Source organism: Emydura macquarii, unplaced genomic scaffold, assembly GCF_026122565.2.
Source record: "Emydura macquarii macquarii isolate MOO-44397 ecotype Brisbane River unplaced genomic scaffold, CSIRO-AGI_Emac_v2 contig_3328, whole genome shotgun sequence".
NCBI lineage: Eukaryota > Metazoa > Chordata > Testudines > Chelidae > Emydura > Emydura macquarii.
In genome coordinates, this window is record NW_027133465.1 from 7,558,769 (window position 1) to 7,583,269 (window position 24,501).

The window sequence follows — 24,501 nt, forward strand, 5'->3', positions numbered from 1 at the left end:
AACAGCTTACTTAAAAAAATTGAGTAGTGATCCACTACTCAGAGGTAATTTCCTTGCTTAATTTAAATAGATCTGTGCGAGCCTTGGACCACTGCTTGCAGAATTATGAACAGTGTCTAGCTGAAGAGGGCTATGATCCTGTGATCCCTCTACTCCTGCAGTATAAATCATAATAACGTACACTTGCATACTCTGTCTAAGATGGCAGCATTCATGCCTGGCCAGAAAAGGCCATCTCAAGATATGCACTTACATGTCTCAACACCTGGATGAGCATTTGGTAGCATTTCTGACCTCCATACTTCCTTGCAAATTTCTAAATTGTGCAGTCACGAGAGTTGCCACCTCTTGTGTTTTATCATGAGCCTCATTTTTGGTGTATTTTTGGAACTCCACCTGCTGGAATCAAGATATCGCATTAGAATTTCAGTTTTTGTTGCCTTAAAATATTAGCTTCTAGCCCCCATGATTGTGGAGAAGGTATTATTTCCCACAACCCCTTACATAAACTAACGTTAATTCAGCTCTTCACCTAATGTTCTCCATACCATGTAATAAAGAGGGATCTTTATTTCCTGCCTTTGTCACATGACATCAGGTTATACCCCTGTCACATTGCCAGGGTCAGTATCTGTTGACATCAGTGGCTACTGTTGCAGTGGAGAGCCAGAATAACTGTATTGTCTCAGACTTTGTATATGATCAGTTCTTTTCTCTCTAAGGTAGGTATATTCATAACCTTGTCAGCAGACACACACAATACATGTTGGAAAAACAGTTGAGAGGATGAAGCACATGGTGTTTCTAGTGGAATTCCACAGGGATCTTTTCTTGACCCAAAGCTGTTCAATATCTTTATCACTGACCTGGAAGAAAATATAAAATCATTTCTGGGAAAGTTTTCAGATGACACAAAAATTGGTGAAGTGGTAAATAATGACAGTTCAGTGATACAGAGCGATCTAGATCATTGATAAGCTGGGCTCACTCGAACAATATATGTTTTTATACAGTTAACTGCAAAGCCATATCTATCTATCTAAGAATGTAAGTCGCATTTACAGAAGGAGGGAATGTATCCCGGAAAACAGTGACTCTGAAAAAGACATAGGGGTCATGGTGAATAACCAGCTGAACATGAACTCCCAGTGCAATGCTGTGGTGAAGATGGCTAATGCTGTCTTTGAATATATAAGCAAGGGAATATCAAGTAATATTAAGGAGGGTGTATTACCTCAGTATATAGCATTAATGAAACCATTAATATAATACTGGAGTTCTGGTGTCTGTACTTCAGAAAGGGCTCCTTAATCTAGCAAACAAAGGCATAATAAAATCCAATGTTGGAAGCTGAAGCTAGACACATTTAGACTAGAAATAAGGAGAATTATTTTAAGTGAAGGTAATTAACCATTGGAACAATTTATCTAGAGACATGGTGGATTTTCCATCACGTGAAGTGTTTAAAGCACGACTGGATGTCTTTCTAAAAGATATTGTTACCTCTTTTGACTTGAGTGTTTAGCAAATACTAGGAGTCTTACAGGTTAATTCTGTGAAGAGGAGAAATTGATGATGGAATGAGGTATTTCTTTGCTGCAATCCTGAATATTTAAAAATAATGTACAACGTTCTGTTTCCCTGAGCACAATAGGAATCAAACAGCAGGAGACAGTTTCTTTGCTCATAGTTCCAAGCTTCTTTCAGCTAGCACTCTTTCCAAAAAGTTCTCTCTAGAGAGACCCTGTTTCCTGTGCTTGTTCTGACTGTCCCCTTGGATTTCTGCTCTCTCTTTCTCACATGCACAGTCACACAGGTGCAATTAAATCAATTCCCAATCCCAGCATTTATTAACAGACTCCCAGGAAAACACTTGGACTGCATGGTGCAGCCACTGCCTGGGTTGCATGTGGTTTAGTCCTTGGGCAGTGGTTTTGCATTGTTTTGGCTATCACTAAACAAAAGGGCATTTAATTGCTCCCTCATTTAATGTGAGTGGAAGGCAGCTCTCCTGCCCAGATGTTCCAACAAGGTAGTGGTGTGATTGTCCAACCCCCAGCATAACAATATGCTCTAGCTGAACCAGAATCTATTGGCTTGATACAGGAACTACTGGGTAAAATTGTGGCCTGAGTTATGTAAGAGGTCAGACTAGATTGTCATAATGGTCCCTTCTGGCTTTGAATCTACGAAGCTTGGATTTTAAACCCTTTGGAGCAAGGGCCTTGGCCCACATCCTTTGATGTGGATGAGCTACTCTCAGTGTAGGGCTGAGACGGGTGTGGGGGAATGATGGCTTTAAAATATCTGTATGCTCCCCTGATACTGGGCACTGCTGGGCCCTGAGCTGTCCCCAGCATAAGTAAGAATAGCCTTTGGACTGTCTCATTTGATGCCTGGCTGCTTATGGCCCCAAAGGGCCAATCCAGTAACCAAGACAGGGATGCTCCATCCATCCTCCCTTCACCTGGCTGTGTTCTTTGTATTGGAAGCAGGGATAGTGAGAAGGAGGGGCCTAGGAACACAAAGCAGCTGAAGCGCTGACCAGGATCTCACCCTTTGTCTTTCTGTATTCTTCTGCACCAGGCACACAGAGTGTGCTGTAGAAATAATAGCATTAACTTCACAAACATTCATGACTCAAAGCATTCCAACACCCTCGGGAGAAAGGAGAATATTAGCCTTATTGTATAGGAGGGGAAACTGAGGCACAGAGTGGCTAAGTGACTTCATGAAGGTGAAACAGGATGTCTCTGACTAAGTCAGGAATGAAATCCACATCTCTGGACTTCCAGTCCACAGGCCCCATCCTTCCTTTGTATATGAACAAAGCAGTTACTGATGAAAAGACCTAGTGGAGCGTTGATTTCCTCTTGGTGTGTTGAGCCATAAGCTCTTTAGTTTGCTGTGTTGGCAGGCTAAGAAGACTTCCTTACAGGAGCCTGGGAAAGACAGACAAGTTCTCCGACAAATACAGTATGAAACGATCCCTAGAGTAGCGCAGCTCAGTGCAGGGCTAAGAACCATGGGATAGGCCCCCAGAAATCCTAGCACCTGACCCAGGTTAATGCCATGCCAACATGACCCAGATACCTGGGTATGACTTGAGCGTGGCTTAGCAGTGTGGACATTCACATCCATGGTTGGGTCACCTGGGTTCCCGGACTTGGAGAAACTGCAATGAAGACATATGCTGAGAGCAGAATTGGTTCCCCTGACGGGAGGGGACATATCAGATGCGAAACTGATGATACAGTCTTTGATGTGTTATAAGAAACCTTCAATATGTGGCTTTTTTCCTACAGAAGGGATAAAAGTATTTGGGGGAAAGGGAGAAAACTGCATGGGTGGGGGAAAAATCCTAGGAATGTTACACAGCATGATAATGGGTGTGTGTGTATGTGGGTTTGGGGGGGGGGGGGAGAATATCCTTGGGAAGGCTGCAGAAAGGGAGGGGTTAAAATGTTTCAACTCTTTCCAAATCCTCACTGAAGTCCCTCCCCTAATGCAACCAAGAAGCAGAGGAATTTCGCAAAACTTAAAAAAAAAAAAAAAAGTGGGAAAATAAAAAAAAAAAGTGCTGATTTTTTTTTTAAACAACAACTAACAAAGTTCCTCGCTTCCCCCAAAAGGAGGCGCCTTGATGAGACTAAAACAAACTGCCGCCGGGAGCTCTGTGTAAAGAAGGAATTAGCTGTGTCGTGCGTGTGTCTCATATGCTGACTCTGTGGCCGCTTGCTGCTGCTCTTAAGTAGCTCTTTGGATATTGAGTCCTTTTTTAACGCTCTGCAAAGAAAGTGCTTGGGGGGTGTTGGTTTTTCCCTCCTCCCCCTCTTGAAAGGAAGAATGATTTCTGAAATCAGAGAGCTTTCCTTTTTCCTGGGAGTTTTGCTTCTTTTTATTGCCTCTGAGATTGAAGCCAGAGCTCGTAAGTAAAGAGCAATTAATAAATAAATAAATAAAAGATAAAGGAATGATTAAGGATGAGAGGTATGAGAAGGGAGGAATTTAATGACGGGGGCCAGGACTGTGCAGTTGGCTGCTGGGGAATTTTTCCCCAAGAGATTCTGTGTTTAGAAGGAATGAGCATAATGGTTAATTTGGAAAGGCTGCATTTGACAGGAAAAAGTACAGAGTTGCATGGTTTACTAGCATGTGGTCTCTCTTATGCTAAGAGCAGTGGGAACCATGTATGAAAACATGGGCTCAGGTTCTAATCTGGGTCCAACCTGTGTAAATTCTCTTTAGTGGATATATTGATGTTTTCTGTTATCCGAACCTGAGTCACAAGGTTGTGAACTCAGATGTTAGAGACAGCTTTGCCTTAACAGTGTGTGCTACTGACCAATGTGCTAGATCATACTGGCTAGCTATGTTCAGGTGACAGAATGCAGTGTCAGTACCATGTTAATGAACCTCTTGGTCCAGAAAAGACTCGCAGGTGCAGGGAGTTGTGATTTCTGAGCAGTTTGCTTTTGCACCAGTGGTGTTCCAAAGAGAAACAAGCGATGCCACAGGAAACCTGCTTGTGGCAAGTCTGTAAGAAACTCAAAGCACGGTGTTCAAATGGATTGAAGCTGGGAGGCTTGTCCTTACAGCTACGGAGAATAAAAAGAGGTCTTATTACATTGCATTACTAGAATGCAGGAGATTTGAACTCTTTTCCCAGCACTAGCACAGGCTTTCTGTGTGTGTCCTTGGGCAAGTCTCTTAACCCCCTTATTTCCCCATCTGTAAAATGGGGCCAATAATACGTTGGTGTTCAATGTTCAAGGTATAAGTCATTACATTCTCTAAATACTTAGAGATCCTTTCTTTAGGGTATTGGCTTCAGACCTGTCTGTAAAGTGCCTTTCATAGGGCCAGTAATCAATTATAATAACCAAAGTGCAAAGGGTTGTTAATAAACAGATAGGAGTATTTGCATTGAAAATGGTGTGGGTGCATTTTCTTCTGCCTAGCTCCTAAGGGAGTTGTTAACAGTAAAACATTGGTTTATGGTTTCTTTGCTTTCTCCCATCCGAAGTGAATACAGTGCTGACTCTCATTAAGTGAAATGAGCTACTGATGCTCCTTTGCTGGAGCGTCTTGTTTTCAGAACCCACGTGCTTCTGGTCCACCTGCATTTGTTTCCAATATCCTTCCTATCAATAGCCTCACACTAGCCCTAGCTGTTTCTGCTGAAGATCCACCATACCTGGGTCTTCCTCTCATGGCAATACGGGGCTGTAAGAAAAGTTTTCCAAGGCAAGCCCAGGTAACCAACCAAGCTATTCAGATGCTAACCAAAGAGTTTGGGAACGGAGTGGAAGCCATTCAGGAAGTGGAAGTGCTTCAGGGTTAAGACAATCCCTACCTATTTGGGATTAGGATGAGGTTTTCGGGGGGACAGATTCTCCCACATCTGCCCATTGTGGGCTTTCTTGCACCTTCCTCCGACACATCAGGTGTTGGACACTGTTAGAGGCAGGATCTGCTGTAGCTAGACCTTAGGGCTGATCTAATCTGGCAATCCCTATCTTCCTCTTGCTTCTCAGTGGCAGGGAGCAGCTGCAGATTTCCACTGACTGGTGAATATCCTTTAGAAACAATGAGCTCCAGGGGGAAACACCAGAGAAATCAGTCATTATCCTAAGAATGAGTTTGGTACCAGGCATATATAAGATTATTTTACTTACCTTACAGAACTTCCTATGCCCAGCCGCTCCCCCAAGCAGATACTTTCTCAGAGCAATAGTTCCAGCTGTAAGTGTATATCTCAGCCTGGTCAATTGTCTGGCAGTCCATTACTACTGAGAACCTGATTTATGAACAATGGCATGGGTGACTTCTTTTTCTAGTCTGCTCTGCCTGTTTTCACTTTTCCTCTTTGCTCACATTATACAGCAAGCCTATTTTCTTCTTCCTCTTAAACCCTTCAGGAAGGGCATTTTGTAGTGGGACACAAGCCTGGGTATCTGTCTGCTGGCCATGATGCAGGAGAAGTTCCTTCTTTGGCATCTTACCATTCAGAGAGTTCCTCTGACATGTGACAGCCCTATACTGCAACCCCAACAGCTCCTTGCTTTACATCTGAGTTTTCGTGAGACAGGCTATATTGCTGGTAAGGGATGTTTCTGGCTAGGCAGTTAGGAGATTATTTCATTCACCTGTACTTAAGATGTTTTTTGCATGCTCTTTGGAAACTGGTAAACTATTGGTAATGCAGTTTATCATATTGAGTTTGCAGTTTATCATAGAGTTTTGTGGCACAGTTTATGGCTTCATCTGCTTCTTCTTCCTATTCCCCAGCATATAAAGGTGTTAGAGATTAATCCTGATCTGAGGTGTGTGAGTAGATGTCACTCAAATCAGCCACTATGCTGGGCCATTTCACACGTGGTTTACAGCTGATTTTGCAAGGCACCTGGCAATTCAAAGATTTGTCTCTGAGATCAGTGTTGAACTCAGCTGAGGGCTGTCTCAGGAACCAGTGATCACTGCTTATAGACAGGCTTGGAAAGAAGGAAGGGGGGACACTAACTGGGGATCTTACAAGAGCCCTTAGCTGGTAAGCTAAAAGAAAGCAGGGCTTACTGTAGACATAACCGAACTCTTCTCTCTTCAACCAGTAGAGGTCTCTCTTATACGCAGCTAGACAGCGGCAACTCCAGCTCCTGCACCTGTTAACTTGTCTGCTTTCAGCTGTCAGGCAGCGAACAAGTTCCAAAGGATTTAGATGTTATTCTAGCCAAGGGCTTCAAAAGTGATTCAGTGGCAGCCCGTGCTGGTAGATTTTAGTGAGAGTGCAGATGCGCTGTATGTACTAAGACTTACTGCATACATGTGTGCTTTGGGGCCACTTATGTAGGTCCAGATGCTGCTACCCTTACTCCCATTGAACTCAGTGGCTTAGATTATTGTCTCCCATGCAAAAAGCTGCAGGAGGAGGTTTCTCGAGAGGAAGCAACACAGGAATTTCCTAGCTGAGAGATTTCTGAATCATCCTCTCATGGGGTAGATTTTGCTCCCCTGCATAAAAGCTGCCCCTAGGCCTGGCGGATCCCCTGGGATCTGCATGGAAGCCTCATACCTCTGCAGCAACTCTGTCCTCTCCTTACTCCCAGCCAGCGTGGTGCTAATGGAGCTGGGCTCCCGGTGATTACCTCTGACTGCAGCAGCTCTCAAGGATCTCCAGTGGGATCCATGAAAAACGTGGCAGTTTATTAACTTTAGATCGTAGAACCATGGGGTTGGAATGTGGACAGTGTGTATCCTCTGCAAATCCTGTCCTACGCCCTACTCCCCAGCCCACCCTGACTCCATCACCTCCTCAGCAAGAATCCCAGACAGCATGGAGAGGTCTCCGAGAGCGGGGTACAGTGCACTGGAGGCCCTGAGCCCCTCTTCTGAGAGGAAGAATGGTCCAGTGGTTAAGGCACTAGTCTGGGATCCAGGAGAGGAGACCAGTCATCAAGTCCCTGATCCGCAACAGACTGTGCCGCTTACCTCTCAGTTCCTCATCTGTACAATGAGACTAGCAATCCTGCCCTGCCTCACAGAGGTGCTGGGAGGATAAATACATTGAAGATTGAGGAGTGCTCAGATACTACAGTGTTGGGGACCATATAAGCACCTTAACTAGATAGATTCCATGTGAAGGAAGATCAGTGCATAGATGTAGCTGGGATGACTTGGAAAGTGAGGTGTTACTCTGGGTAAGAGTGGTGGGTCTGGCTGTTAGTGTGATGATCACTTAAAAGCCCAGCCCAATGCACTGCGTACCCTTATACAATTTAAGCCCCCCGCTAGCACAAAACCAACAATAACAAAATCAATCAAGTACCTATGTTTATTATCTAGCTAGTCTACAAAGATCCCAGTAGAAACGGGTCACGCAGATACCCATTTTTAGTGCACATGCTTGTTCAGAGCGACGTGGATATTGCTCCTCAAATTGGAATTGCAGATTTATCCAAAACAGGCAGTGTTCTACTGACTGGAATGGAGGTTTGTCATGGGAAATGAGAGGCCTCTAAGGTTGCAAAAAATAGCCTGGTGGTGGGATTCATTGATCCTGGGGATGTGTACAGAAGAGGAGGGATGCTCCAGGAGTTAGGGGGCCAGCCTGGAGCTGAGGCCACATGGGTGCAATTCCCAGTTGCACTACAGAGTGTAGCTGTGGTCGGAGGTGGGAGGGGCTAGCTGCCCGGAGTACAGAGCTAGCATTTCAGATGGGTACATACTGCAATTGTAGCTTGATCACAACTAGCTCCTCCAGCTGGAATTTACACCTCCCAGCTCAAAGTGTAGATGTACCCTTAGGCCTGATCTACACCTAAAATTTAGGTTGACCTAGCTACATGGCTCAGGTGTGAAGTCCTATTGTAGACACTGCTAAGTCAGCGGAAGGCATTCCAGATGATGAGCATTCAGATACTATGGTAATTGGGGCCCTGGAAGTACCTTAGATGGTGATACATACAGTGCATATAGCACCTTTCATCTGCAATGCCTCCAAACTCCATTGCAAATTATACAGTGGAATGATTGTGTCCATTGCTGAAATGGGGTTCAAGCATGCTAACTATTTATCAATACATCGCAGAGAGTACACAGCCATTTAAGGCAAGAAGTGCGGAGTAGTGTATTCATTAGAAATGAGGGCAGCAGGTGAGCAGAATGCAGTTACCCGCATCGAAGTTAGACCAGACCACCAGGACATTACAGAAAGTGCCGCGAGATTTATAATGATCACATGTGGTCCTGATCAAAATGTCAGTCATCCGTTGAAAGTTGACACCTCCCCAGCAACCCAGCGTCCCCTAACACCACACCAGAGTATTGCTTCAGTGTTGAATCAACGAGGAGCATTACTAGCATTACTTCCTGCACTGCTTTGGGGTTCCTTAGTCACCTTCCAGTTAGTACAGATACAGGCCAAACAATCTTAGCTTATCGGAACTGACAAGATCACATCTTCCTGTGCGTTGTCATCGAAGTATCGCTCACACCACTGTCGTTAACTGTGGCATGGCACAAGAAGGTTAATCTGTCCTGGCTAGTTATCTTAGGTGCCTGTACATGAATGCAAGAAGCCTGGGAAACAAGCAGGAGGAATTGGAAGTCCTGGCACAGTCAAGGAACTATGATGTGATTGGAATAACTGAAACTTGGTGGGGTAGCTCACACAACTGGAGCACTGTCATGGGTGGGTATAAACTGTTCAGGAAGGACAGGCAGGGAAGAAAAGGTGGAGGAGTTGCATTGTATGTAAGAGAGCAGTATGATTGCTCAGAGCTCCAGTATGAAACTGGAGAAAAGCCTGTTGAGAGTCTCTGCGTTAAGTTTAGAGGCGAGAGTAACAAAGGTGATGTTGTGGTGGGTGTCTGTTATAGACCACCAGACCAGAAGGATGAGATAGACAAGGCTTTCTTCAGACAACTAGTGAAAGTTTCCAGATCACAGGACCTGGTTCTCATGGGTGACTTCACTCACCCTGACATTTGCTGAGAGAGCAATACAATTGCTCAATGGCAATTGAGGGCGGTCCTGGACAATTGGAAAAAGGCAAATATACTGAAAGAAGGAGGATTCAGGGAACTACAGACCAGTCAGCCTCACCTCTGTCCCTGGAAAAATCATGGAGCTGGTCCTCAAGGAATCCATTTTGAGGCACTTGGAAGAGAGGAAGGTGATCAGGAACAGTCAGCATGGATTCACCAAAGGCAAGTCATGTCTGACCAGCCTGATTGCCTTCTATGATGAGATGACTGACTCTGTGGATGTGGGGAAAGCAGTGGACATCTTTGATTTTAGCAAAGCTTTTGATATGGTCTCCCACAGTATTCTTATCAGCAAGTTACATAAGTAGGGTTGGATAAATGGACTATAAGGTGGATAGAAAGCTGGCTAGATCATCGGGCTCCACGTGTAGTGATCAATGGCTCAATGTCTAGCTGGCAGCCGGTAATAAGTGGAGTGCCCCAGGGGTCAGTGCTGGGGCTAGTTTTGTTCAACATTTTCATTAATGATCTGGAGGATGAGGTGGATTGCACCTTCAGCAAGTTTGCAGATGACACTAAGCTGGGGGGAGTGGTAGATACGCTGGAGGGCAGGGATAGGATACAGAGTGACCTAGACAAATTGGAGGATTGGGCCAAAAGAAATCTGATGAGGTTCAACAAGAAAAAGTGCAGAGTCCTGCACTTAGAACGGAAGAATCCCATGCACTGCTACGGACTGGGGACTGACTGGCTAGGCAGCAGTTCTGCAGAAAAGGACATGAGAGTTACAGTGGACAAGAAGCTGTATATGAGTCAACAGTATGCCCTTATTGCCAAGAAGGCTAAGGGCATATTGGGCTGCATTAGTAGAAGCATTGCCAGCAGATCGAGGGAAGTGATTATTTTCCTCTATTTGGCACTAGTGAGGCCTCATTTGGAGTATTGTGTCCAGTTTTGGGCCCCACACTACAGAAAGGATGTGGACAAATTGGAACGAGTCCAGCAGAGGGCACTGAAAATGAATGTGGAGCTGGAGCACATGACTTATGAGGAGAGTCTGTGGGAACTGGGCTTGTTTAGCCTGCAAAAGAGAAGAATAAGGGGGGATTTGATAGCAGCCTTTAATTACCTGAAAGGGGGTTCCATGGAGGATGGAACTACTAGGCTATTTTCAGTGGTAGTAGATGGTAGAACTAGGAGCAATGGTCTCAAGTTGCAGTGGGGGAGGTCAAGTTTGGATATTAGGAAAAACTTTTTCACTAGGCAGGTGGTGAAGCACTAGAATGGGTTACCTAGGGAGGTGGTGGAATCTCCATCCTTAGCGGTTTTTAAGGTGCAGCTTGACAAAGCCCTGGCTGGGATGGTTTGGTTGGGGTTGTTCCTGCTTTGAACAGCGGGTTGGACTAGATACCTCCTGAGGTCCCTTCCAATCTTCATCTTCTATGATTCTAAGTCTTTCATGGACCATATAGCAAAACTAGAAATGGTCCAGTGAAAAGCACTAAAAGTTGAGGAAAGATCCCCAGGTGGGGAGAGGTAATAAAGTTTAGGGCAGTTCAGAATAGTGCGGGGATAAATAAAAGATGATGTGAAAGAGGTATATGAAATAGGAGGGGGAAAGTGGACCAGTAACAAGGTGCAAGACTGGGGGTTATCAGGCCTGGGTTGTGTTGTCTGTTCTGTCACAGACCTGCTGGGGGACTGTGAACAAGTTACTTCTCCTCTCTTTCCCTTTGTCTTGTCTAGTTACATTGTAAGGTTTACAGGACAAGGACAGTCTGTTATTGTGTGTTTGTACAGCGCGCCAAGCACAGTGGGGTCTGGAACTCCACTGAGGTTTCTAAATGCTACTGTAATAAAATAATGTCTAGTCTGGAGGAGCTCGATGGGGAGCATTGATTTACTCTTCCTGAAGTCTGATAAAAGGATGTACTTACTGTTCGACATAACGCACAACTAACCTGTGTAACCCACTGCCCTGGGCTGTCATTCAGGCCACACACTCAACAAGAATGTTACTGTGGTCACAGGCACTTTGCTACTGTAGAGGAATACAGGGCTTGTTGAACATCAGTGTTGCTGTAGAATCCAGGAACTATTATTTTACCCATGAGCCTTGAAGTCATCTTGACATGTTTTTTTTTTAAAGGCCCCTTTCCATAAGGCCTGATCCAACTTCAATTGAAGCCAACAGCAAAACTCCTAATGACTGCCAGGGGTACAGGGTTAGGGATCAACTAGGAATGGCGCTTTAATGGGGCTGTCCACGGGAGTGCTCCAGTTGAGAAGATTTCACTTTAACACATCCATGTCTGGTAGGAAACAGGTTGTGAGACTTCTTTAATACACTTTGAGATCCTCCAATGAGAGGTGCTGTGTACAAGTGCAAAGGGAAATTCTCTCCATGCATGTGCAGTAGCTACAACCCCCCTAAAAGCCTGATGGTGATGTTTAACACCAGGATCAGCGCGGATATGAGAGGAGCTAAGATGCAACATGCCAAGAACCCAGCCTGTTTTAACAAGTGCCATTCACAGCTTTTTCTATACTTTTCCACTGGAGCCCGCCATAAACACAGGGTTGTCAGATCAGCTTCTGGACTGTCGGTACCAGAGATGGTTTTTTACTTTTTATTCATAACTGCGCTTGAAACACTGATGCTGATTAACACACACACAATAAGGTTAGCTGGTGAGGGCGTGACCCTGATGAAAGCCTATGGCGGCTAAACCCCTGCTCGTTTGTGCCCTGCCCTGAAATGCGAAGATGCGAATACAATCCATGGGCATAAAAAGGGTTTACATAAAACCCTGAAAAGGCCCAGAGGAGGATGGATTCACTGTGAACGTGTGAATATCAAAATATACATGACTACGAGGCTTGATCCAATGCAGTCAGTTGAAATGTGTCCATTGATTTCAATGGGAGCAGGATCAATTGAAAGTTACTCTGGATTTACCCCAGTGTGTCTCCACTGAACTTACGCTATTGATTTCAGATAAAACATTAATCTTATGGTCCTTAGAGTTTCCATAGCACTTTTCACAAGAGTATGAACCTCAGCTAAATTCTAATAGCCTGCTTATCTAGCATGCCCCATCTTTTTTCCACCAAATACAGTATTTTTCTTCAATCCCTCACCTGCACATTAGTGTGGGGTTGCTGCCCACTGTTTAAAGGCTGCTGTGATTCTCCCCAGAAGCGACTACATGTGGTGGGGAAAGTGAACCTTGTAGATACAGTAGCTTGTAAAGCACTTCAGGATGAATGGGGCAAGATAAATGTAAGAGGTTATTATTACATTCTATTTCAGAAGATGGAGTTAGAGGTGGGGTAATCCCCTGGGATATTTTAAGTGGGGGAGAAGCGACTCAATGAAATATTTTCAGCCACATAAATGGAAGAACTGGGCTCCATGTAGCTCTCATGGGCCTGTTGGCTAAGAAGGGCTCTCCTCCCCAGGCAGGAGCTCTCTTGTATTCTGGGAGGTCTAATTACTTTGCCAGAGCAAGAAAAAAGTCTGTGCATTTGGCGCCTCTTGTATGGATGATGAATTTAATGGGCCCAGTTATCCTCTCCATCACACCGCAGAGTCACACCAACGTGACCTTGGAGTGAGAGGTGAATCAGGCCCAATTATCTGTGAGTGAGCACAAGAATTCTCCACAATCTGATAGAGGAGAGGCTGGGAGTGTAATACAGAATTTCACGTATCCTAGCCAATCCCTTTGCTAAAGTTTGGAGGAACCAGTCAAAGGGTTGTGTGTGAGTGTGGGTATGTGTGGATGATGTGGACCTTCAGTAAATTTTATTCTTGATCATTTAATATGCCCAGACAGAAGTAAAATGAAAACACAGCTCACCCTGGGTAGGGTGACTCTTTTTACAGCCATAACATTATGTTTCAATAACAGCTACACACAGTTTTTTTGTTAATAACCTGGCATGTAGGCTTGGGAACCTGCCCAGCAGGGCCTCTTCCCTAGCTGCCTGGCCATGACTAAGGATTTTCAGTCCAACCATGACACTGTCAACTCAGCACTTGCTACAATGACAGAGAAGCACACAAGCTGACCAATAAATGCACATTCTTAGACAGTCTCTTTCATTTGGCTGGTCCAGTCCATAATTCACTGGATACAGGAGCAGCACTGGAAATGGATGCACTGCATTGTACGTGCTTCGGGCCGTAGCCTGAGCTGATGTAAACTGATGAAGGCCCATTGAAGACAATTGAGCCAGGCCAATTTACACCAGCTGAAGATCTGGTCCATTTTGCAAGATCGCTGGATTGCTGCCCCAGCATTAGCTGGGTCCTGACATTATAAAATGTTTCGAGTCTGACTCAGACCATAGAATCATAGAAATGTAGGGCTGGAAGGGATCTCGATAAGTCATCCAGTCCAATCCCCTGCACGGAGGCAGGAGTAAGTACTATCTAGACCATCCCTGACACGTTTGTCTACCCTGCTCTTAAAAATCTCCAGTGATGGAGATTCCACAACTTCTCTAGGCAATTTATTCCGGTGCTTAACTACCCTGACAGTTAGGGAGTTTTTCCTAGTGTCTAACCTAAGTCTCCCTTGCTGTAATTTATGCCCATTACTTCTGTCCGCAGTGGTTAAGAAGAACAATTTATCACCCTCCTCTTTATAATAACCTTTTACCTATTTGAAGACTGTTATCATGTCCCGTCCACCTCCCCGCCTCGGTCTTCTCTTCTTGTCTAAACAAACCCATTTTTCACTCTTCCCTCATCGGTCATGTTTTCTAGACCTTTACTCATTTTTGTTGCTCTCCTCTGGACTTTCTCCGATTTGTCCACATTTTTCCTGAAATGTGGTGCCCAGAACTGGACACAATATTCAGTTGAGGCCTAATCAATGCTGAGCAGAGTGGAAGAATTACTTCTCATGTCTTGCTTACAACACTCCTGCTAATATGTCCCAGAATGTTGTTCTCTTTTTTTGCAACAATGTGACACTGTTGACTCATATTTAGTTTGTGATCCACTATAACCCCCAGATTCTTTTCTGCAGCACTCCTTCCTAGGCAGTCATTTCCCATTGTGTATGTGTGCAACTGATTGGTCCTTCCTAAGTGGAGCACTTTGCATTTGTCCTTAATGAATTTCATCCTGTTTATTTCAGATCATTTCCCCAGTTTGTCCAGATCATTCTGAATTCTAATCCTGTCCTCCAAAACGCTTGTAACCTCTCACAGCTTGGTATCATCCGCAAAGTTTATAAGTGTACTCTATGCCATTATCCAAATCATTTATGGAGATATTGAATGGAACAGGACCCAGAACTGATCCTTGTGGGACCCCACTCGATATGCCCTTCCAGCTTGATTGTGACCCATTGATAACTTCTCTCTGAGAATGCTTTTTCAACCAGTTATGCACCCTTTATAGTAGGTTAGTCTAAGCTGTATTTCCCTACTTTGTTTATGAGAAGGTCATGTGAGATAGCTCGGCTTTAGTAAGGCTTTTTGATACTATCTGCTTTAATGGGTCAACAAAGCTTAGCTGTGAGTTTCTCCCCTGTCTCCATCTCAAGTCAGAGGTAACGTTACACAAACCTCTAAATGCATGCCATGCCCACAGCTGTGCTTCCCCTTGTTCCAGCCCCTGCTCCCCTCCAGCTTCAGACTGCTGGCTTTAATCCCTGGCTCTGCCTCTGGCTTATGATGCTAGTTGACCTTCTGGTTCAGGCATTTGGTTTCTGTCTATCCAGTAATGATCCCAGGCCCCACCACTGCCTTATGACTGGTTTAACCCCCAGCTCTGGCATTTGGCATGAGTGGCTCTAGTACTGATCCTCGGCTTGTTTCCTGAACTCTAACCAGTAGGCCAAACTCTCACTTCCCCCACTAGGCCTGACCACCATGGCTCGGTCAGTATAGAGGCAGAGCCCCTAGCGTAGATACAATGTATGCCAACAGGAATAGTTCTGTTGGTGTAGTAACACCATCTCCCTGAATGACATTAACTATGCCGACAGAAACACCCACCCTGTGAGCAAATCTCAGAGCCTGGATGGACAGATTTGCTGTCCAATGCTAAAAACAGCTGTAGACGTTTGGGCTTTGAAGCCTAGGGAGAGGCGTGGGCCTCAGAGCCTGATCTCCAGTCCCAGCCCGAATGTCAACACAGCTATTTTTAGCATGGTAACACAAGCGCTGCGAGCCTAAGTCAATTGAGCCAAGCTCTGAGACTCGCTGCCACCCACTGTGTGGATGCACCCTTAATGGCTAGAATAACAAGTGTTGACCAGACGCGTTGATTTGAACACTCATGTGGTAGGGGATCTTCTTCAATGCCAGGGCTGATTTCTGCTCGCTGTAGCTGTCCATCATGGAAATGGAAAACTGCAGTGAGGGCTTCCTCCCTGTTGATACTTCAGTTTCAGTAAGCTGACCTCATGGGCTATTGTGTATTCATTGCAGGGGCTAGTCAGTGATGAAGATGTTGATGTACTTTCCTGACAGCTTTACCTGGGAGTAGGTGGAGGCCGCTGTAGTTCTCTAGCGCCTTCTATTTGAAGGTCAAAAATACCTTACCGACACTAAGGAATTAGAATGTGCAACATCTTGTGGGACTGAGGCTGTGATTCACTTTCAGTCATGCAGAAAGCCTCTGGGAGAACTGGGATTAGAACCCAGAGCTCTTAGCTTGTAGAGCTGGGCGTGAACCACAAGATCATCCTTCCTCCTCTAGAAAGCAGCAGCAATGTCTAAGGGGCTTTGGTTACACATTGCCTACAGTCTAACTCCACAATTGGTTGCATTTAATCAGAGATCTATCCCGGATGCCTAGTCTAAATAGCAGTGGTTATGTTGCCTTTGTTTTTTCCCAGTGGTTAATTATCTTTCTTTGGAGGGCACAGGGATGAGCATGGGCATGACAGAGATCTGGGATGGCCTCTGTTTACTTTGGACGTTTAAAACATGGGGCTACATGGCATGACATTGGTGGCAATTCTCAAGGTATGGGAGAGGTTTCCATCCAGCATGGTCCATTGGTCAGAATAAATGCCCTTCCCAGGGTTGCCGTTCAGGATGCAGTCAGTGACGGCTGTGTTCTGATGAAGAACTTGCTCAGTCTTGTAGCAGGTAGAATTCCATCTTGAGACAGACAAAGGCCTTTTCTGTAGCCGGACACTCATATCACAAGCGAGCACAGAATGATTAAGAAGGGCCAGTGTCTGCGTGCTGTTCCTGAGATGCCCATCGCTGGGAGTCCTGACGTGCTCTCACTGAAATCAATGACAGTGACTTCACTGGGTTCACAAGCGGGCTGGTGAAGGAATGTACGACCCCTTCAGGGACAGGCTGGAGCCTGACACCACGACAGCGTGGGGTGTAATGAAGAAGTCCCCGCCCCACCCTAAGAGTGCGCTATTTAAAGAGGCAGCTGAATGAGAGAGAGAGGGGAGTAGAAGTGGGTTGTCTCTCAGGCTCCCAGAGCCCAGCCTGATCCGACTCAGAGACTTTGTTTGGTGGACTTTAAGTGTGGGAGCTCTGAACCAGGGCCCCGAGGTGAGGCCCTCATGATCTGTCTGTTGTGATCGCTTCTGCCCTGAATCCTCATAGATAGGGGACATGCCATTTTGTTAGGGGGTGTTGGCTTTTCCTTGTCATAGGCTGTTAAAGTGAACGTGTTGTCACCCAGTCTGGGGAAATCAAGGTGGGGCACACCCGCAGCACCTCACTGGGATGCAAAGGGGTGGGCAGGGATGGTTTATGCCTTTACACGCTCCTAAAGGATCGCTCTCAAAAGGACATATGACCAGATTCAGAAAATGGTTGCAGGACATAGGACTGGATGATACCTCCTGGGTCATCGAGTCCAGCTCTCTATTGCAGGGGATGGGTGCGAGTGACACCTTAATTCTTTGGTTACATTTTTGCCATCTGCAACCAGGCAGCCATGTGTGGGGCTCTGGGAAGTAACCTGAACACTGTAGCTCTTCTTGAAACTTCTCAATTCCTTGTGTGTGCTGCCTGGAGCTGACACAACCACTTTCAGTGTTAGCTTCTGCTGGTGCCTTGGCTTCCTCCTGCCACTGGTCTCCCCAGTTTAGAACTTAGCTGCCTCGCAGGGCCGGGATCTTGTTTATTTATTACATTAGCCTTTCAATGTGGACAGACGGGGCGTGCACAAGGGAGGGCAAGCAGGAGAACAGGCCACCCCAATAATTGGTGGGGGCACAGAATTTCTCCGGCCCCAGGGGAGTTCTGTGTGGGGAGAGCCAGCCCCTTCTGCCACGGGGGAGAGCTAGCTCCTTGGGCCCCAGGGCCGTGCGGGGAGAGCCGGCCTCAGCGGGAGACCCAGCTCCTGTGGCCGTGGCGGGAGCTGCAGCTCCTCTGGCCCCGGGGCACTGGCAGGGGTACAGAATATGCCCCTCCAAAAGCAGTCAAATGTTTATTCCTGCGCACACCCCTATAGACAGAAGAATATATTTTTGCTAGCAGAGGCAACCCTCTGCTGGGCAGCCTGACAATGGTTAACAGAAGCCTCCTGGAATCATTGCCCCGTGGAACAAATAGCAGGCCACTCCAGCCACAGCTAAATAAATAGCTAACACCACCTCCCCTCAGGATCCAACAGGGAACAAATCAACCCCCAGGCCCAAATGCCCAGGGCTTGTGATGTGAGAGGAAGATTAACAAATCTCGCCTCTGATGGACTGAGGGGGTGCTAATCTATGCAAGGCATGCCCACTGGAGTCAATGGGAGCAGCGCTAGGGAAGGGACCTGCTACTTCTAAGGTGATCTGTGAATACGAAGGGCCTGATCTTGCTGTCTCTTACCCTGGTGTACCTCAGGAGGAACTCCTCTGAACGACACTCTGTAAAGCTGATGGAAATGAAAGGAGGAGATTCAGTGCAAAGACTAAGGGGCTTGAACCTCCGTTGCTTTAAAACTTGTGTAGTTGTTTACACCAGTGCAAAGTTGGAGTAAAATCTCTCTCGCGTAATGTTTCTGCTCTGAGGCTATCCAGGGTGCTACTCAACATGAGGACGGGGATGAGAATCTGGCCCAAATTCTTTTGTGAAGAATTGTCACTCTTCCCGCTCAAGCTCTCTTTCTGCTGGATCCTGCTCTGCCATCATAATCTTTCCCTGTGGTGTCAGCAAATGGACCCAGACATGGGCACATCCCAGATTTGCCACTGGCACTTCCTTGCAGGATGATGCTGGAGGAGGTGGATTGTCAAGGAGCAAGGCTTGGGCTAAACATTAGCCACACTGGGAATTAGCATCCCTTGGGCCATGTGCTACCCTCTTGCGGAAGCATAAAACAAGCACCCCAAATGCAGCAAGGTAGCAGGTATCGTGTAAAGACACTATTTCTCCTTGATGGTGAGAAGGGAGGATTTTGTACCAGTTAAGCCAAGGAATCTACTGCAAAATCCATAACACCTGCTGTACCATTCTGACCTTCACTTCACCATGAGGTATTGGGATTAGGGAGACTGGGAATCATGAGAGCTCAGAGTGTGAGCTCGGGCAAGTCACTTAACTGTTGTGAGTCTCAGTTTCCCCACCTGTAAAATGGGGCTAACGATGCTCCTTTGCAAATTGCTTTGAGATCTATGGAGAATAAGTGCTAAGTATTATTCTTGTTCCCCTTATTGTACAGCCTTTTGGCTTTGACTCCCATGACTGTACCATTGTACCCTCTCCCCCAGCTGGGGCTGTGAGCATAGAGGGGAGACGCCCTCATCTGCAAAAGGGAGCTTGCCTGTTCAACCATGGCCACCTCCAAACCTAGACGGTTCTAGCTCTTCAGATCGTCAGCCAGAGGCCCGTGATGGCACTCCCACTGGTGTAAATTTAGGGGGTGAAAGCTGTCCTGTTTTCTCCTCCTTCAGCGGGGAACATGCAGGCCGCTGTCAGGAAAACCAGTGAAATCCATTGGGATGGGAAACCAGGTGACGTTTTTTAATTTGATACTTAATATTTGAAAGTCTTCACCATGAAAATCCTCTTTTTATAAAACAACATGACTTTTGTGAGCGTGTTGTTGCTGAAGACGGCAATAAATAAGGGGACTGGAGCCCAATTGGCAATTCACAGCCACAAATGACTTTTCGCTCAGAGCAAATTGGGAAGATGTCCAACATTTGACCTATGAAAATGAAATTATTATACTGGCATGGGAAAAAATGATCTGATCTCTGAAGCTTCTAAGCCTCCTCCTTCATTACATCTCTGGAGCACCTTTAACCAAACACCCATGCGCTTGGTGCCAACTATGCACTGGAGTGCTGGTGAGCTGCGGACAAGTGTCTACGGGGGCCTGAAACTACCAGTTCTTTGTAATTTTAATGGCAGGACCTTTGCAGACATTAATCAGGCTTGCTTTCTAAGGCTGGATTCAAACCAGGGTTCCACTTGTGAAAGACAAGCGATTAAACATTTAAACCATCCAGCCAACTGGCATGAGTAAAGCTATGTCATATTAAGGTAACTATATTTCTTCATCTTCGGCATAATTCATTAAGATGCTGCAAGCAGGGAAAAATGAAGTCATTATTCACCCTTTTGAAAATTATTATTTTTTTACTAGTTTCCTGCAGTTGCGTAGATAAACACAGTCCGTGCAACGTTGGTTATTTGCTCTAAGACCTCGCCGGTCCTAACCATCAGGCTGGGAAAGATGAGTTTGTTGATGTGTCTGCTCTGAAATGAGTTATGTGAGTGGTTTTGGGAGTCGAATGACCACAGACTTGGAGAGAATGGAGACCCCTATGGATCCACCCAGCATGCAATGCAAACGTCTGCATCAACACTGAATGCCATTCTGTTTGTAATGGAATTTTCTGCTTTAATCGACAATGCTGCCATTGTATCACATTCACCATGGAACGTGAAGCCTGTTTTTTGTGCAGTCACTTCGGGGACTAACAAAAGGTGGTCTTAACACAGAGGTGGGTTTAGTCCCCAGGAAACTCTAAAATCCACTATGGCACCTGCGGAGACGCATTCAGATGGAAATAGAGACAAAAGTGGGGTTTTAAAATGGAGCTACAAGCACAGCATAACCTTGTTTCACCACACTGAATTGCAACTCTGTTTGGTTCTGCCCTTGCCTGTGTAATTATAGTGCTGTATATGTTTCGTATCTCCATGTCCCTGTGTAGTGGAAGGAATGGAGGGCAACTGTGGCTCATTGTTTGTCTCTATTTTTAAGGTACGGTGCAATGGCTAAACGTCATCCACTTTTACCCATCATTGTAGTACGGTATCTAGATGCAAAATGCTATAGTTAGAAAATCAGGATTCAGTCAGAGGGGACTGTCTCTGACCCTCCACCACTTTACTAACTGATCATTATTACGTGTCATGGCAGTGTCTGGAGGCCCCATTGAGATGGCAGTAGCCAAACACATGAGAGACGGTCCTGGCCTGAAGAGCTTACGCTCCAAATAGACCAGACACAGGGTGAGAAGAGAAACAGAGATAAAGTGAGTTGTCCAAGGTCATGGGCAGAACTGGGAACAGAACTCAGTCTTTCCAAGGACCAGACCAGCAGCCTCTTCACCACATTACCTTACCTTCCACGGCTGAAGTGCAGTGAGCCTCTCATCTGTTACTGCCGCAGCTTCCATCCAAGCAGGTACTTTTCTCCAGACACTGCTCTTGAGGGAAGGTCCAAGTAGAGAAACGATTATACCCTTTACGCTGAAGATGGCAAGACTTGAGCTCATCTTGCTCTCTGCTGGTAGGGGTACAAGATCTGACACATCCCTCCATGTACAGGGCAGCTGTCCTGGTTCAGCTCCCTGGACTGTAGTACTGGTGTTTGTTCCAGTGGGAAGATGTAGGAGCAGCTGGGGTGTCATGACAACGTGTGTGTCGTGCTGTGGAGGAGAAGAGCTTCCAGCAGAAGATAGGGTATCGCATGGCAGAACAGGCACTGGGACATTTTAGGAGAAGAAGCATCCAGGAAGCCCCCCTCTGTTCACAAAAAAGGAGGCTGGCTGTTGAGTAGCTAGGCTTTGGGACCAGATCTGAGCCACCCTCAAATGTCCCTGCTGCAGCATAAGGGTGAAATCTTGGCCCATTGACGTCACTGGCAAAACTCCCACTGACTTCAGTGGGCTCAGATTTCACTCCAAGTGCTGAAGGGGCAGATTTTCAAAGGCACCCGGGTCCCATTGAGTCAATGAGGATTGGCCACTGGGCCTTTGAAGGTAAAGATATCAGTCAGTACCTCCCAGAACCACTGGATAGCCCCAGACTGGGGTAAGGTTTAAAGCACTGTAAATCCTAAAATTGGCATAAGAATTTCAGCTGCCTTATGGCAACATCATCACCTGAGCCACCTTAAATCCTGATGATATAACCTTTTAAATCACCTTAAATAATTAGGGGGGCTTAAGCACTTTTAAATAGCTAATAACATACATTGACAAGCAGGGCTTAAATTCAGGAGTCATCCGGAACAGAGCTTCAGTAAATATTTTCAAAGCCATAGGAGCCCTGGTGTCTCCTGTGGGGCAGAAGCTCCGAGCCTCAGAGTGCCCCATGGGGCTGAAGCCTCAAGCCCTGGCATGCCCTATGGGGCTGAAGCCTCAAGCCCCAGGGGCTCCAGGAAATACTCCGGGAAAATATAAACCCTGTTGACAACTATGTACTTCTTGATGACAGAGCATAAGCCACTCCATCTGTAGGACTTCCTGCTGCCTGTTGACATGCACTGAAGTGGGCATGTGTCAAGCCAGATTCTGATCTCAGTTACACCAATGTAAATCCAAAGCACCTGCACTGGCTCTGGTGAAGATACTTTAGATTTACACAGGTGTAACTGAGGTCAGTCTGGCTTGGATTAAGTGCTCATATAAAATAACACATACACAGACATGTGCAGTATCTTTTACTATACTACATGGCAACAAAGATTGAATCACATTTTCTCTTGGGTATGGGCAACAGCCAATTTTCAGTTATTCATAACTACTGGTATCCAATCAACATGTCTGCCTTTGGGCAAAATTCCCATTCAATTCAATAAGAGTTCTGCCATATACTTCAACGGAAACAGGGTCAGAGCCCTAGCTTTTAGGTTTTGCAATATATAGACCTGTGACTTAGTGCTGGCTGGACAATTGAATTTTTTCACAGAAAAAAAGCAACTTTTGGTCAAAAACCTGAAAATGCTTTTGGTTTTCATCAATTCTCAATCAAAAAATGTTTGATTTTTCAGCAGGTTTTGGCTGAAATTTTACAGCTAGAAATTGCCAAAAATTGAAAAATGTTTGGCTGAAAACTGGAACGTTTTTGATTTTTAGTTTAAAAAAAAAAAAAAAAGTAAAAGTTTCCAGGAAAGCAGACACTTTCCACACAAAAACCCAATTTTCTGTCAGCACATTTTTGGCCAGCCCTGCTGTGAATATTAATATCTCAGGGTGTATGAAAGTGGGCATTTCAGACACTGGCACAAAAATGTGATGTTCCTGTGCTCTATTTCCTGTATAGAAATCTAAGAAGAAACACTGGGTGGAAAAGAGTAGATTAGGGACTAGATTCTAACCCATGCTCTAGCAGTGCAGACAGGCTGCAAACCTGGTATGAGACTGCTGATGATTTCCCCCCTGTACTTGAGAATCCCTGATTGGTGTAGACAGGGCCCAAGCATAATTTTTTCAGACCCAGTACAAACTTGTAACACGGGCTCCCTCCCACACACATAATGGGGGCTGCAGCCTGGGCCGGGCCCCCCAGGGCCTCCGGGCCCCAGTAAAGTGTACCCCTTCCCCCCCATGTGGGGGCCCTGGGTGTAGAATCATTTTACAATCTAAGTAGACAAGATGGAATTGTTAGCCCTACAGGCAGGGAACTGAAGCTTAGTACTTACGTGACTCAGCCAAAGTCACTCAGGAAGTCTTTGGCAGTGCTGGGAATTGCATGTGGGCCCACCTGCATCCTACTCTAGTGCCCAAGGCCATCCTTAACTCTAGTTTACTGTAAGACATTCGTGTTGTGTGTAAGACACAGGAGGTAACCGCACGGCTGAGGTCTCAACTGGAGTATTGTGTCCTGTTTTAGGTGCCAGACTTTAGGAAAGATGTGGATAAACTGGGAAAAGTCCAGAGGAGAGCAACACAAATAATAAAAAGTTTAGAAAACCTGACTTATGAGGAAAGATTAAAAAGATTGGGCATGTTTAGTCTTGAGAAAAGAAGACTGAGTGGGGACCTGATAATAGTTTTCTAATCTGTTAAAGGCTGTTATAAAGAGGACGGGGATCAGTTGTTCTCCATGTCCACTGAAAGTAGGACAAGAAGTAATGGGCTTAATCTGCAGCAAGGGAGATTTAGGTTAGATATTAGGAAAAACTTTCTATCTATAAGGGTTGTTAAGTTCTGGAACAGGCTGTGGAATCCCCTTCATGGAAGTTTTTAAGAACAGGTTGGACAAACAGCTGTCAGGAACGATCTGTGTGTACTGGATCCTGCCTCAGTGTAGGGGGATGGACTACATGAACTCTGAGGGGTCCGTTCCAGCCCTATCTGTCTATGATTCTATGACTGTAGTACACCCAACTCTTTTGGAACACAGTCATTTACCTGTGTACATTTTGGGCCTGATTCTGATCCCATGTACACCAATCTAGTGGAGTTACTCCTAGTTTACAGTGATGTGAGATCTGAAGCAGGTCCTTTCTGTTTTCCCTTCCATGTCCTTTCCAGCCCTTGCTTTACCCTCTTCACTTTCACCCATCACTTCCACATCTGCTCTTTTATAAGCCAGCTTCCTGACATAGGGCTCGATGCTGGGTGCTTCCTGCAAGGGGCCGAGTCTCCTCAGCTGAAGTCAGTGGGGGCTGACAATGCTAAGCACCGTGCAGGAGTGAGCCAAAATGAACCAACAGGTCGCTCTTTGCTGGCACTGCCTTTTAGCAATTTTAGCTTTCTTCTCCTCCCAGCATCAGTCGTCATCTTCCATTTGTTCCGAACTCAGCTTCTTCTATAGCCAAGTTCTTCTCCAAGATCATGGCCAG

General features: G+C 45.7%; 1 protein-coding gene across 1 annotated transcript in view; it reads left to right on the forward strand.

Moving 5' to 3' along the window:
* The first annotated feature begins 3,846 nt into the window (after positions 1–3,846).
* CHRDL2 (chordin like 2) overlaps positions 3,847–24,501 on the forward strand; it is a 65,074-nt gene continuing 44,419 nt past the window's right edge. Inside the window, exon 1 of the mRNA XM_067533201.1 lies at positions 3,847–3,928. Coding sequence (XP_067389302.1) covers positions 3,847–3,928 — 82 coding nt within the window. The remainder of the gene's footprint in view (positions 3,929–24,501) is intronic.